The sequence below is a fragment of the Bombus flavifrons genome, chromosome 17 (assembly GCF_040668555.2).
Source record: "Bombus flavifrons isolate JBK064 chromosome 17, iyBomFlav1_principal, whole genome shotgun sequence".
Lineage (NCBI taxonomy): Eukaryota > Metazoa > Arthropoda > Insecta > Hymenoptera > Apidae > Bombus > Bombus flavifrons.
This window is the reverse complement of record NC_138458.1, coordinates 4,795,246-4,810,990: the sequence shown is the minus strand read 5'-3', so window position 1 is coordinate 4,810,990 and position 15,745 is coordinate 4,795,246. Positions and strand designations below refer to the sequence as shown.

Genomic DNA, 15,745 nt, shown 5'->3' with positions numbered 1-15,745 from the left:
GTAAATAGCATTTTATATAAATTATAACAGTCGCCTTAGTAAATCATAGAGGGCGTAAGAGACATTCTGATCTTTTTCTCGGTCGGTATTTCAAAACGTGAGACATAAAGTTCTATTTAATGCCATGTCTATCCTATCCTTAAACAATGATAAAACTTTGTATAATCGTCAAAAAGTTAGATCAATTAGATCTATTTTTGCTCGTCACAAAATTCAAGAAAACAAAATATGATTACGAACATTACTATTTAAACTACCAGAGCTTTGAAAATGTACAATCATATATAAATCCATAAAAAAGTTTAAATGTCAATCGCAGATTGCAGACATTTGCAGAATTTAGCTCTATTTTCGATCCTTTTGTGTGATATATTTTATATGCAGCATTTCGATGCGTCGAATTATGTCCAGCAATGGGCAACGATTGGCGTATTCGAGACATTTCAGCCAATCAGCTTTCATAGTACTATTAGAACTGCATTAAACCTATTATCTATGACAATAGTATAGGAATACGGTCTCATGCGATACGTATCGAAATCCCCGCACCTGTTTCAATTCGAGTTCGAGTCGGAGTGAAAAGAGATAAACAATATATTTCCCGAGGCTAGGGTTCTTGCAAACAATGCACTTGCCTAAACTGGTGAATCATCTTCGGAACTGCAGCACCTACGAGAAATTTCTTATCAGACTGTATATCGTGACAGACGCTTGCGAATAAGACATAGTGCGCTATGCCAGCCTGAGAGAGCTCTCTCAGAGAGGATTCAAATTTCAGTCGTATCGGGGCAGTAATCGTAGTTCGTTGGAGAATTGTCGCGCATCCGAGCGTACTCTTAATACCGTCACGTCAATGCACTCGAGTGTTAATTCTAATTTCTATCGAAGAATTATATAATGTATGTGCATGAGTCACAGGGTGAATAGGGGGGACGTGCAAACGTCAAAATCGTGCTGCACCGATTTTGTTGCATTTTAGGTACGGTAAACAAATACTGATCACCCGATTGATTGTCCGATCTAAATTTGATCTTCCGTGTACAACAATCGTATAATATTGGATCGATAATCATCACTTGATATGTATATTGTATATTATCGTCAACTGCTATTCCGTCCAATGTCGATCGTGCGATGTGCTGCCATTAGAACTTTTGCAACGAGTTCATCCTTATATTAGAGGCCGTAAGAAGTATTAAATATATCTCGAAACTCGGGTAAAAACATCACTGCCAGTTGTCGCGCGACCTGATTGATTTTGTCAAAAACAGTTACTGTCGATGATATCGTTTAAAATTTTTTTGCAATTCACGTTCATCGAGCTATGACAGATACTGTAAAAACATATTCCTCAAGGTTAAATGAGTAACGGATAAAAGTAATTGCAATAATCCAGTGACTGCGTAGTTTCGTTTCTTTTTTCTGTCGTAATGAAGTAATGGCACAGAAAGTGTTTTGTTAGAGCAAAATCGATATTAATATCGATATGTTACATTATTTACTATTTTTAAGTACCACATATAAATTGTCTTAATTTTTTTGCTAATTAATTATTATTTATGGTTTTGATTGTACGTTGCAAGTCGCATGCTGTTTTTCCACTGATATTTCAGCTTGGATCTCTGCAAGAACGTTCAATAGGATTGCATTTACGATGAACTGGGAACATTATGCGACTTACCAGTGAACAGGAAGACTACCACTAAGAAATGGCAATTTTCAAATTGAAAATACTAAAGCGTAGGTGCATGATTTCATAGCTGTGGAAACTACCATCATTTTATTGTAACGTGCGGCCAGGTATTTGTTAATTGAACAAAGTAACTGTTCGTATCGTACTTATTATTGAAAAATGCCAGCACCACCTCCACCTCTCTCAAGTTTGCCAGAGGCACCTATGTGTGAAAAAACTGAAGTCAGCGATGCAGACTCACTGCCTCCTTGGGCCAAAATTACCCTTACATCTGCTGAGGCAGAAATTGAAAAGCTGATATCCCGAAATGAACTGAAAGATGCAGAAGTTACATATTTTTGTCAAGTTGAACCAATTTTGCAAGACGGGCCACAGTGAGTTTCATCTGTAATTTATTATTTATAGATGAAACACATAAATCTAAACAATAACAATAATTACGTTACTATTTAACAGATGTGGTTTAGTAGCACTTGCTATGGCATCGCAAGAATACACAAAACCAGTTTCTGTGAGTCAACTCCTAGCTGAAGCTCGTGTAAGGGGTTTTACACAACATGGAGAAGTATATAGTGTTGATTTTATGGGCACACTAGCGGCTGAATATTTGCCTGACCATAGACCGGATATCTTAGTGGATTTACAGCAATGCCCAGACACATTGACACACGCTTTGGCTCATGGTGCAATGGTACTAATTCCATACGATTCTGATTTCAATCATGCTCCATGCTTAAAAAGAGGCCATAAAGCTCATTGGGCACTACTTGTGGGTCTAATTTCATCTAGGTATGTCACATCTCTTCCTATTGTTTTTAAATTTTAATTGAAAGTAAACATTCTTGTGACTGAGTCACTGTGATGTGTATTTCAGACAAGGATATCATGTCTTAGCACGTCATGGAAAATCACGTCATTTAGCTTGTTGGCCGTTACGCGATTTAATCGAGAGCAATGGTAATTTGGAAGAAGAAGGAACAGCTAGACATGCTGGAGGATACGTGATACCAAAAGGAGGAGTCGGAGGTCAGAGAGGTTTGCGTGGTAGGGCACTGGCGTTGCACCCATACATATAAGATCTTGTACAAGAATTGTAGGTAATTAATATCACAGCGAAAGACAGAAATTACTATTATAATATTACTGTATCCACGTTACAGTATATGGTAAATATTCAAAGGCATAACGTTTGCACAGCTGCTGCGGAATTTGATTACTTGTAAAACCGTATTGCTTTTAAGTAACATGTGTTTTAACTCGCAATGCATTTGTTGATCAACATTTGAAGGGGGGTATTAAGATTCCCAAAAATTCGGCATTAGATGTAATGAATTGACAAGAATATCATTCATTGAGTTCTAACATGCAGTGTAAATAATGATTTATTACGTACGTTTGACTGCACCTGACGGTTTGAAAGATTCTTTCTTTCGTTGTTTCGACGTATCGAGCTTTTCCTGTGGTGCGACACGTGTTAAGTGCAGGCATAACAAAATAAAATGGGCATGTACACGTGCATGAAAGAGACAAACGTTGATGAGGAGAAAGAAAAGTCTATAAAGAATATCTGCATAAAATAAATATCTACGTGTATTAGCTAGGATTTATTGGGATCGTAACACTAGCTGGAACAAAAAAAAAAAAACCAAGTATATTTATTTAGCGAAGAAACTGTAGGTTTTCAATCAATAATTATGAATCTTTGTTTTATCTTAACATTGTGAATAAAGACTAAATCTATCTATAGCAACAGTCTCGCAATTGCATTTGAGGCAATACAACTTAATGTTCGTGTGTACCGGATTGTTGGGCGCATTGCTTTTAAGATACGGAATGAATTATTATATTTGCTAGATACGGTAGACTAGTTTCACGAAATCATACGAATTAAGACACGTTTCATTATCCAATATAAAATGTGCAATTTACTTTCAAATTTATTACATATCATTTTTATATTTACATGAAACAGTCTTTCAAGCTTTACTCATAAGTAGTAACTTACAAATGACAAATTGCCTAATAACGATAGGATAGCGATACATATATACACTATGTCTTTGAAATTATATATTAAGCTTTAAATTGAGATTCCTATCAAATTTTCCCGCATTTTTTCAAACTTTTATCAAACAGAATTAAATGTATCTTCTCTGAATCGTGTAAATCGAGAATTAAATTTATCACTTGGTAACTATATCGAAATCTCTTTATCGAATATACAAATACATATAAAAATATCCAAACTTACACTTAAAAATCTATAAAAATTCATTTTACGAATATATCGTCAAATATCACTTTGCTGTACCGAAGGTCTTGGAAGCAACGCGCTATAAGGAGAGGATCTTACTGTGTAGAACTCTACGATATGCTTGTTTTACTATGTATTTACCGGTATGTAAAGTACGAGCGTAGTTTTTACTGATATTAATACGTAACGATCATAAAAAGAAAAGAGAAAAAAGAACGGAAAGCTACAAAAACCTGGAGATATCTTATGACTGGCTCGTCTTTCCAGTTGTACGGTATCTTAAGCGTTTTCTTTATCAAATTCGTCGGATAAAAACGCGTAAAGCAGGTTCGACAGAGATGCTATATTATTTGTAGACTCCGTTGAGTAGTTTCGGATCGAATACAAAACAACAAAGAGCAAGGAGAAAGTTAAAAGAAGACAAAGAAAAAATAATAAAAACTGTACCCAAGTGCCGCAAAGTAACGAGGTTCATTCATTAAAAAAAAGGGAAAAAGGATAATTGTATACCGTGCCTATTCTCACATCGCGAAGCTTCTTCGATTTGCTGCCCTGTCGCAATCAAAAGATACTCTTGTAAAGTAAAACGAATACGACGAATGCTACTTATCGGTGCACGTACATGGTTTCCCCGTTTTCCATGATGTTTCTAATGATAATCAAAAAGGAACAAAAAAAAAAAAAGAAAATTAAAATAACACGTATTTTTTCTGCTCTAACTTCGTAAAACTCGTACGAATCGCGTAATAGAAGAAAATAGGGATTTTCAAGAGTAATAAAAAAATACGTCTTCCGTTACTTACCGCGATACAGTCTTTTCATTGGAGTCGGAGAAGCAGAGTTGAACCTTTCATTTCAAAAGCATTTAGAACACGTGAACTTGTTACATCTTCTATATATACCTATCGCCTTTTAATCGATGGGAAGGAAGTAGTTTCGATTAATGGGAGTTATCGAGCTTTTTCTTCGAAGGATTTTAGTTCGTGCCGATGTATAAATCGTCATCGACTACATCGATGTACATCGCGCCTGTGTGATTCGAAAAGTGTAAAAGCCAACGCAACACAGAGCCAAGACAAAGCAGCGGTACGTGGTGCCGCGTTACGTTATAAGAGATTAATATTGTGATCATTGTTGACACTTGTTTCTTTTTTCTGTAACTCGCGTAATTTTTACTTGATTTGTTGTCGGTATTTAGCTTTAAACGTGATACAAATATAAAGAGATGTTATCATTTACAAAGCATGTTTTCATTAAGATTTCTTTCCGTGTATAGTACATGTCTTTCTTTCTCTATCATCTATCTTTCACTTTTACACTTTGACCGTTACTTTACGATGAACATCGTTGAAACGATATCCTATGCGAAAATCGACTGTATCGGGTATGGTTGGTGCTAGAGATTTTCTGAACTAGTGAGACAAGTGTGCCAATCTATATCTTTCAATTACGAGTATACATACTGCACGACGAAAGATTTACTTTCTTCTTTCCTGTTAGGAGTTTGAAATCAGAACGCAATAGCAACGTTCGAAGAGTAACCAAAAAAAAAAAAAAAAAAAAAAAATGAAGAAAAATGAAGAAAAAGGAAAGAAAAGGAGAATGTAGAGAAAAAGAAAATAAGAAATAAGAAGATATTAAATCGTTCGGATGGTACAGGTGCACTGGGATTGTAATAGAATATCGAGAAACTGCGTTACATTTATATTTCAAGCTTACAAACATCAACAACATAGTTTTTTTTTTTTCACTTTTATCCTTTTAAAATTGTAACTTTTCCTTATTGTTGTTTTCGGTTTCTTTTTCTTTCTCTAAGCATACAGAGTTATTACCACAAGTTTATTTTTTGTCCACTATTTTCTAATTACATTATATATCTACTTGTGTCCTGAGATGCGACTGGGAATCATCGATCAATGTCCTCCCTCTTTCTCGTCTTTTGTAAATACAAAAGATCACGCCAGACGACTCGCACGCGACGAGAATGCGATTACAGTTTCGTCGCTGGAACAACGATCCTCACACGCTTCTTTTATTGAATCTTCGATCGTGGGAGAGCGTCGAAAGTCAAACCATATACATAAATATATTTCACGCGGATGCCACTAGACGAATAATTATATGTATATTTCTCTATAAAACGAAGCTACAATCTATTTTGCCGTTTTATATTGTACTCTGCATAGATGTATGTATACATATACATACGGTACTATACTGTGTATACATATATGTATACATATGTACATGTAATATATTAAAAAAAAAAGGAAAAAAGGAAAACAAAAAAAAAAAAGAAAAACAGAGAGAATATTCTGTACAACGATTACACAGCGTTCACAGTATAAAACGACCACGTGTTACGCCCAGGACACAAGCCGTCTCTAATTATTCTATAGATTAATAACAATGATATCCTGTATCCGAATATTATGTTTATAATAATATATATCACATATAGGTATTTCATGTTCATTATATCAACAATAGGGGAGTTGAATTAAAAAGAAGGCTAGCGTTCACTTATTAGAAATTTATTTTCTTTCACTGCTTTCTCTCATTCTCTTTCTTTCCTCCTTTGTTTTGCTTCGCCCGATCTACGCGTGTGTATTCACGTTCAACTTGAAAAAAGAAAAGAAACGAATTCTTCGAGTCCTTCAAAATTTTCCTCGATCTTTTCTTTCTTTTTTGTTCTTTTAAACCCGTTTTAGAGCAATTAACAAAAGGACCTCGGTAATGATACAGTGTTTACTCGCAGTTCGTTGGTCGTGCGAGTTTTATGAAAAAAGCTCGCCTTTGACTCTCTCGCTTCCGCAGTAATCTCATTTCACGAGCAATTCGGGAAAAATTACGAATAGCTTTATTCTCTATCCTCGTGCAATTTCGTTCGCGAAATATTTCCGTAAATCGCTTACGTTGAATAATTTAACGATCAATATAATTTTTCGACTAATACAATTATAGTTAACGTAGTTTCTAGTTTGGGAGTAAAAGGGTTCAAGAGAAACGGCACGAACGTTCGCGCGTTATTTGTATTTTAGAAACTTGGGCGGAATTATTCGTTTCAGCCGCGAACGGAGTTTATTGCCAGGTCCGTAGCGAGATCCGTACAATTAATATGTTTAAAACGTGTCTACGATATATATATGTATATATTGCATGCGTAATAAAATTCTGTACATCTGACGTTTGGAGAAAAAGCGTGAAACAGAAGAAACGCGTAAACGTGTAGAACGAGATACCTGGAAACAGTTGACACGCGTATCAAATATCAACAAACTACCACGTAATTCCTCTTCTAATCTTTCTTATCTTTGTCAGTCTAATTGTTCGCGTAGAATTCGTGGAACGGTTTTTTTCTTCCATAGCTTCGTCGTGCGACTCGCCGCTTAATTCTCGAAGAGAAGGAGGAAAACTGTAAAATCAGTGCGAAAGATCTCGCGACGGGAACGCGCAAGTAAATGGAAAAATGTGACTTTGCTCGTGAAGATACACGCGGAGGCCATGTTGCCCCCTCCATCTTCTCTCTTTGTCCGCCCTCTATCAATTTCGTTGCTGCCAGTTTCCCGCGCGGGAAGCCGGCACACGCGTTTTACAGCCCTTTTAATTGAACTCTCTGATATTATTGATAACAAGTTAATCATATGTACATGTACAGTTTAGACATCGGCCGCCGTAAGCGCAATAAAGACGTCTAAGAACGCCCGTGAAAGTCAAACGCCGTATCTCTGACCGATCCATTTGTTTTTTCGCTTGATTCTCTTTTTAATTATTTTCCTATTTCGCTTCTTTTTCTTTCCGATCGCTGCGCTCTGGTACCGAAAAACACGCGCTCCACGTATATATTTATACAGACATATATATGTGTGTGTGTGTGTGTGTGCGTGTGCGCGTGCGCGTGTGTGTATATATGTTTATATATATTAATTACCTCTTTTTTTCGTTTAATTATTGTAAGCTTTGAGCTTGGGCCTGGCTGCCCACACGTGTCGAAACTTACTATACGCCGACGAAAACAATAATCGTATCGTAGCAAACGCTTTCGCAGAGTATTGCGGCCCAGGCGTACGTGCTCACGGTCCTTGCGGTCCATAACGATCGCATCCTCGCGCTCAATCGTCTGACATAGAGCCTATCGATCCATTCTTTTCTGCTGCGCTTCGCGAGACTCGCGGGAAACGCGCTGGAAAATTCGAAACCGAATGGCGACGCTCGTTACGCGGATCGATCGCCACATCGCGGATTCGTGCGACGATGGTACCGATTGCCTCGTTCGAGAAGAATTTTGCGTTTTGACTAGAATCGAGAGCTTCGAGAGTCGAAGTTCGCAGCGATCGCTGCTTGTAGCAGCCTTCAAGAGAACGAATTCTTCGACGAATCTTACGATGCTGTTGTGGACCGCGGACGACTGGTATCTGACGACTGAATTTCAATGTTCGCGTGCGTCAAGGAAACAGGACAAGCAAACGAACGTTCTCGTCCTCTGTCGCAGACAGTTTGCTTTGAATCTTTCATAGGTTCTCGCGTTTCATATATTTTTCTACGTTTCAATTTTTCATAAATCCATTCAGTTTAGCTACGAGTGCGACAAGAGGAATGGAAAGGGAAGGAGAACAAAGACTGTGAGCACGCGTCACGGGTGTATCGTCGCACGTCTCTAAAGACGCTAAAATCTCGTATTACGAAGCTTATTTATTAATTGCACAACTTGGACGAGTCGAAATTAAAAAAGAAGAAAGAAGACGCAAGCGTTTATTTGCGAACCAACGATAAAAGCAAAAGGAAGTAAGGTAAAATAGGAGGAGAAGAGATCGAGGAACATTAAGGGACACGCGAAGTCCTTTACACGCTATCGTGGATTAAAAGAACTCGTTTCTGCTTTAACACTGAATACGTTCGTAAGACATAAATATGCGTAGGTATGCGTGTACGACAGTTGGTGGAAACGATATAGCGAGATCGCAGATCTCTTATAACGTCATAGAGCTTCAAATTGTACATCTATGCCATATGATCATCCGTCCTGATGCCTCCATCTCACGTCATATCATCGTACTATTGCACTGCATTATTGTACTGTCGCTGTGTTGTGTGGTAACAAAACGTCTATCTATCGCTGGTCTACAATTTTTATTCTTTTCCGAATTTCAATCTAATTCCAGTTACAGAAAGTTTAGTAATCGTATTACAGAAGTAACTTGGATAAGATTGTTGGCTGTCATTTAGTGATTGCAGAGTGCTCGTAGGAAAAGCTGTAGGTGCCAAGAAACAAGCTCTCGAGGAAGGAAACAGGAACCTACACATTCATGTTTGGCTTGGCAACTAAGTGATTGCGGATTTTGTCATAGGTGGTAATGACAAAATCTGCAATCACTTAGTTGCCAACAATAGTTCAAGTTTACCAGAAAGAAAACCGTGTTCGTAGAAAAGCCTGTACGCGTCGTCTCTCAGCTGCAAGAAGAACTCAACGTTTGGTTAATTATGATAAATGGTATAGACAAAAGCCAAGCAGCAATTAACTAATTTTTATTGGCACTTATATTTCTCTATATAGAGGCGACCTTGTCACACTATTTTCTGCTATTATTAAGAACTATTTGGAATGGGAAATTGCACTTGGATCAGACGTTAAGTAATACTCGATGCTAATAATAATACAACAGTATCTTCGTGGGTATGTGGAACATGGTCCAATAAAAAAACAAAATCTTCCAATCGTGGCACTTATAGCGTTTTCTACAGGCACTCTTCGATTATGGAAATAGCCAGTGGCGCCTGTTAATGTGTCGAAGACGCGATATTTTACAGTTTCGCAACTTTACAATTTCGCAATTTTAGTCAACGATATTTATTGATTCAAGCTACGGTAGCTTATATTGAAAAATACATTTTTTTATACTGTCGCATAAAATTTCACTATTGTCTACATATATCGACGATGCGGGAATAAAAGGAAAGCTTGTACGTTGAGAGGTTGGTTTTCGCACGGAGACAGTCAACGACGCATTGAACGACTGTTGTTCCTATTCTTGTAACGTACACAGCATAACGCACGGCCGATTCTATGACTTCGCTATGTTTCTTCCACCAGCTACGGAACGGTATGCACGAACGTAAACGTTTTAGTCTTTGCGTTGTACAATTTACAGCCAGGCTTCCGGTGTGGCCGGAAGTATGCTTCTTCGTCCGTTTAATTTATTCGGATTCTCGACCACTGCGCGTCGTCTCCTACGACGTGTCACGATCGAACTTGCATTCGCATTGCCGGTCGCTGTTCGTCGCAACAAATTTATTGGCTTTGAAACTTTTCCATCATTGTTTTCTTCTTTTTCTTTTTTGGCGTTCCGTCAAAATTACACCGATAAGAGACATCGTTGAACGCGCCTTCTGACAGAAAAGCAAAACGCCATCGTGCAAAACTGCGGAACGACGTGCTCGAACGCCTCGTTCAAACTGTGCGAGTATATATGTACAGGGTGTCTCAAGTTTTTTCGTTCAAACGACGCGAGTATATTCTTCGAGTAAAAATAATCAATTTTATACAAACGTGGACCTATAGAAAGCTTCGTCCATTGTTGACAACATCCTCGTCGTACGCTTAGTATCAATCGTTCGTAAACGAGTAGCATAGTCATCGGCGGGCATTGTGTCAAATGAAAAATCAATCTCGCGTTATTTCGTACTTTTTTTGTTGAATTTCTTCCTCAAGTGCTTACGTTCTACATTCCTATCAAACTTCTTATTTCTATTCGTAGAATATGCTACTGAAAAATCATGGGTCACCCTATATATATACACACACACATAGTATCTATACATATGTATATACATATATTTATATGCATATGTACCTATAGAAATATATATATGTACATCGTATGGCAGGTTCGATCGCTGAAAAACGATTCAGCATACGTTCAATGAATCTGACAACGAGGCAGTTAATATCGCGTGTATGTGTGTGCGTAGCAACGTTTCTTTGTTGGCGTTTCATCGTTCGCGTGGCCTGCTGGCATAGTTTCTTTCCTTTAGACTTTAGACTTGTCGCGTTCAACCGCGCTCTTATTTCTCGCGATAATGTGCGCTGCTACTGAAAACTTACACGGGTTTGAAAGTCTTCCCCGAGGGTCGCGTGCAAACGTTGATTGATCTACCGCGGCCTTTCCTCCCTTCGCACCTTTTTCGCCAAACTAACGCAACTCGAACCGACCGACCGGCTCTTCGAAAACTGCCAACGAGTCTACTTCGATACGATAAAATATTACTTTGTTAAATCCAGCGATAGTAAGAAAAATATATCAATACTTTTAAAATAGGAACAAACGTCGTGTTCATCTCGAGCTTATCGTTGTGAGGGGACCTTAAAGGACAAGCCGCGCGTCAACGCGTTTCCTTTAAGTCGTGTCACTCTCGTAAGAAAGGATCGCGCAATGTGTCGAATAAAACTTCTTCTTTTTTGCGGGATCTCGCAATTGAATTTTTTTAAATGAATTAAAATTTACACACACACACATATAAATACATAAAATAGAATGATAAAAAAATTTCAAGATAGAAATTGGCAATTAATCAGAAGATCCGATCTCATCCACGAATTCTCTCGAATTTGAATATCCGATTGCTGTGATCGCTCCGATCATCTTCTATTTTTTTTTCTCTCAGCACAGCCTCGCGGAAGGCCATCGCGCGTCGAAAAGCAGAACGTTGCCACGTGCACACGCGCCGCTCGGCAATAACTTGCCAGTGCCTCGAGCTGCTATTCAAATCAACTACGTATCTCGCGGGGTAATTCGCAGAAAACGGGTTATTGCTCTCAGCCGCTTAAGGATGTGAAATGTAGGACTACGATTTGCACAGTTCGATACTCGTTACAAACTAATTGCAGACTAGCAGAGAACAGGGGGGGGGGACACAGAGTACGTACTATCGTATGGTATGCGTGTGTCGTGTGCGAGTGTGTGTACGTGTACATGTACCGGCACAGGGTAAAGATTTTGCCTGTAATTTTACACCGGCGAACGTAAATTCGCTAATGTACCATAGGACGTTATTATCGATTTCCTCTTCGCTGTTTTACGCATAGTGATAGAATGCTCGTGTTCCAAATGTATTTTCTCTGAATTTAACGAATGATCGGATGGACGATCCGTTTTTTCTTCTTCTCTTTATTTCTGCTCGAGCCTTTCTCTCTCTCTCTTCTTCTTTTTCGATTTGGCATTAAGCAGTCAGCGCGACGTATATATCGCTGGAGACACCGAGCAGTAAACTGCTACGTCGTTCCTTCTAATTTTTCTCCCTTTTTCTTTCTCGTCTATTCTCTTGCTTATCCGAAGCTACATTCAAAAAACGAAGAAATCGGAAAGTACATGACTGTTGCACGCAGCTATCGTTCGAACGGTGCTCGTTTTCTTCTCGTGCAAATTATGATACGTGTTTATTCATCTCGTTTCTTCTTTTCTTCTATTATCCACAGTATTAAACGTTAGTCTTTATCGTTTCGTCGTGATATGACTCTATTTCTTTCTTCTTCTTCTTCTTCTGAGGGACAAGAGGGACTTACGGACTTAACTTGCAACGCGTGACAGGCGGTTGATTTTGAACGTCGGTTTAAAGTGAAATTCAATAATCAATAAATGTAATTAGAAAGGAGGAAGAAAACGCGCGAGCGCGTTTCGATTCTGTCTTTTCACCACGATAATTTCATTATCGATCGATGGTATGAGAAGAACGTAGTCATTCGATATCTTTTTTTTTTCTTTTTCTTTATTCCCTAATACTCTCGTCTACGTCTTTCCAACGAATTTATTTCTATTAAGTCTTGCTCACTCTCGCCCTCTCTTTCTTTTTCTTTTTTTCTTTTTGTTCTTTTATTTCTACCGGCTAAACAATAATACGCGGATGAGTATACTCTATACGTTACATCGAAGTCGAAGGGTGAGAAGGTCGTCTAGCAAGAATCAAGTATCAAATAATCAAATCTGAAAATAGAGTATTTAAACTACAGCAGCCTGCGGCTAAAAGTCTATAAAATGGAATACAAAAAATATGTCGAAATCTTAAACGAGAAAAGGAGTATAACGTATATAATAACTAATGAGCTAATTCGTAATCGTCCTAATCGTATTCATCATCTTATTATTCTTCTCTTCTTTTCTCTTCCCTTTCGTCTATCTTCTCTCTCTCTCCCTGGGGAAAACTTCCCGAAAATTCGCGAAACTACATCGTCTTCTCCTAAACAACAGGTTTGTGCGCTAAGAGAAATGTTTTGCCTGTATCACAGACTTCTTTCGATAACGTCGCTGTATGCTCCATTGCTATATGCAATCGTATATATATATATATATATGTATATATATATATATACACGTGTGTGTGTATATACACACATGTGTAAGTACACACACATATATATTTACCTATGTATATGTATATAGAATACACGTTAATTAAATAAATACATAATTTAACGCTAACCTTTGCTTCGCTACTTCGCGATTTAGACGAAGAACTATCTTAGCAAATACGCGTATCAGTTCGTCTCGCAGGCGAAACCGATCGATTTTTCCTATGCTCGTCCTTAAAAAAATTTCTATATGTACACGCGTCGACGGCTAGGGAGTGGGGATGCAGGAGAAGGGGTGGGGGTGGCTTGCTGAACCCGGTTCCCGAACGATTCTTCGTAATCCATCGCATGTGCCGCTTCCGACAGGAAAATCGAATATCTTATTCGTGCAATTCGCTTCCGCTGCGGACATCGTACTCCTAACGATGTAACTGCACGTTCCCTCGCTGTATGGCATTCGCGTAACCAACGAGATCCATCGTCATCGTCGTTATCTTATATTAATCGCAGTACGATATGTTTGTTGGCGTTATGCGTCTACCGATCTTCGATACGTCTCAGTTACGCGTCTACTCCTGGCGAACTGCGCACGCGCGATGAAGAGACGCGTCTCTTTCTTTCTCTGCGTTTCTGGCTTCTCTTTGCCTTCGGACAGTTAGCAGCAAAAACGTTAACAGATCGCACAGTTTCCAAGTTTGCTTTCCGCTTCTCGAAACGTAATCGAACGAACGACCCGAGCGTAATGCAACACCGTGGGCCAATTAAACGAACAGGCAGCGTTCAAACACTGTAGAAGCCTGTACAAGCTGCAACGACTTGCGGTTTCAAGCAGCAGACTGACCACTGTACGAACTCTGGCGCTCTATCGCGCATTACCTTCCGCTCTGTCTCGCTATTTCTTCCCTTTCTTTTCTCTATTTTCCGACGTTCCGAGGGTTTCATGGCTTTCGGGTTTTGCGCGATAAGCTAAGCGGTTGTTTCTAATTGGCAATATCCATGAACACAAACGAAATCTGGCGAAACGTCTGGCCGCTGACGGGAACGAGGCAAGCGTTTACGTGGGGTTCGCTGCTTGTTGCTGGGGGCTGTACTCCAACATCGCTATCGGGAACGTCTTGATGTGCGTCTGCCACTGCGCCGACAGTTGGAAGAATTTCACGCCGTACCACTCGGTACCGTCGATGCTCACTGAAGAAGAACAAGTTATTCGTGTAATTTCAACGTTCCACGTGCTAACGTTCCTCTGCACAATTTTCCCACATTTTACCTACGTTATTCTCTTTCTATTAAACTGTGCCAGAAATTCCTTGCGTTTTATGAGCAAACGATAGATGCAAATTGTTTGGTTTGTGTTACTTTATTGAAGATATTTTTATCGTTTTATTATCGCTAAATGGATCATACATAATTCAATAAAAATAATATAAAAGAAATAATGTGCATCTATCGTTTCCTTCGAAAAGCAAAGAAACTTTTCGGACAACCTGATGAATTCCTTGAGTCAAAGAAATTAATAAACATGGTCGTATGAATACAAAGACTTGAAATATGATAAAGTTGTAAACGTATCACTTAGAAATTTGCCTTTTTGTGCGTACAATAAATGTCTGTATAGTGGCCTTGAAAATGAAAGAAATATGAAATAAAGAAATGGAAAAGTTGTAGAATATTTTAACCTTCGGTTGTCGTTAAGTCATTAAGGTCATTTAAGTTTTACTTTGCAAAGAAATATCTTCAAGACTATCGTGTACAATCTGTTAATTTGAAGTGTTTTTTAAAATATCTGATGATCACGCTGCTAAACTTAGTAATGGGTCATATTGACCCAACTGTGACAAAGGTGTATTTTTCGCTGCAGCCGAACGTGTTTTATTTCTGTGCAACTTTTACATACATATTTTCGCGCAAGAACTGATTGAAATCATTATTATACTTTTTTACACCTAAATCTACGCATACAATTAAAAGAAAAGATGGTTGTACCTGTACGTGCGAGTAAATTGATTTTTTCATTATATACAGGATGGTTGGTAACTGGTGGTACAAGCGGAAAGGGGGTGATTCTACGCGAAAAAAGAAGTTGAAAATATAGAATAAACATTTTTCGTTTGAGGCTTTGTTTTCGAGAAAATCGACTTTGAATTTTCGCTCGGTACGCGTGCGGTACGTTATAACGGATCTCACTGTAGATCGTTGTCTCGATGGAAAAATTAAAAAAAAAAAAATTAAAAAGTAACGACAATCGAGACAACGATCTACAGTGAGATCCGTAATAGCGAGACGTGATAAAGTGCACGCGTACCGAGCCAAAATTCAAAGTCGATTTTCTCGAAAACAAAGCCTCAAACGAAAAATGTTTATTCTATATTTTCGACTTCTTTTTTCGCGTAGAATCACCCCCTTTCCGCTTGTACCACCAGTTACCAACCACCCTGTATATTCACATAATTGTATT

The 15,745-nt window shown here is 38.4% G+C and overlaps 2 protein-coding genes across 15 annotated transcripts in view; one reads left to right on the top strand and one right to left on the bottom strand.

Moving 5' to 3' along the window:
* Window positions 1-528: 528 nt before the first annotated feature.
* LOC138188794 (actin maturation protease) lies at window positions 529-4,676 on the top strand. 6 transcript variants are annotated; one of them, XM_069130852.1, is made up of 5 exons: window positions 529-979; window positions 1,614-1,800; window positions 1,882-2,067; window positions 2,150-2,482; window positions 2,568-4,676. In XM_069130852.1, exons 3-5 carry the CDS (start codon window positions 1,898-1,900, stop codon window positions 2,767-2,769), a joined length of 705 nt encoding a protein of 234 aa, XP_068986953.1. In that variant the 5' UTR covers window positions 529-979; window positions 1,614-1,800; window positions 1,882-1,897; the 3' UTR covers window positions 2,770-4,676. The 6 variants fall into 6 exon arrangements, with proteins under 6 accessions (XP_068986953.1, XP_068986951.1, XP_068986952.1 ...); XM_069130850.1 differs by having other exon boundaries at window positions 1,614-2,067; window positions 2,568-2,786; window positions 2,854-4,676; XM_069130851.1 differs by having other exon boundaries at window positions 530-979; window positions 1,860-2,067.
* A 4,006-nt stretch (window positions 4,677-8,682) lies between these two features.
* KrT95D (phosphofurin acidic cluster sorting protein KrT95D) overlaps window positions 8,683-15,745 on the bottom strand; it is a 172,346-nt gene continuing 165,283 nt past the window's right edge. For all 9 annotated transcript variants that reach the window (XM_069130836.1, XM_069130835.1, XM_069130840.1 and 6 more), the window contains one exon: window positions 8,683-14,478. In XM_069130836.1, the coding sequence (XP_068986937.1) occupies window positions 14,345-14,478 (134 nt within the window). In that variant the 3' untranslated portion in view covers window positions 8,683-14,344. The remainder of the gene's footprint in view (window positions 14,479-15,745) is intronic.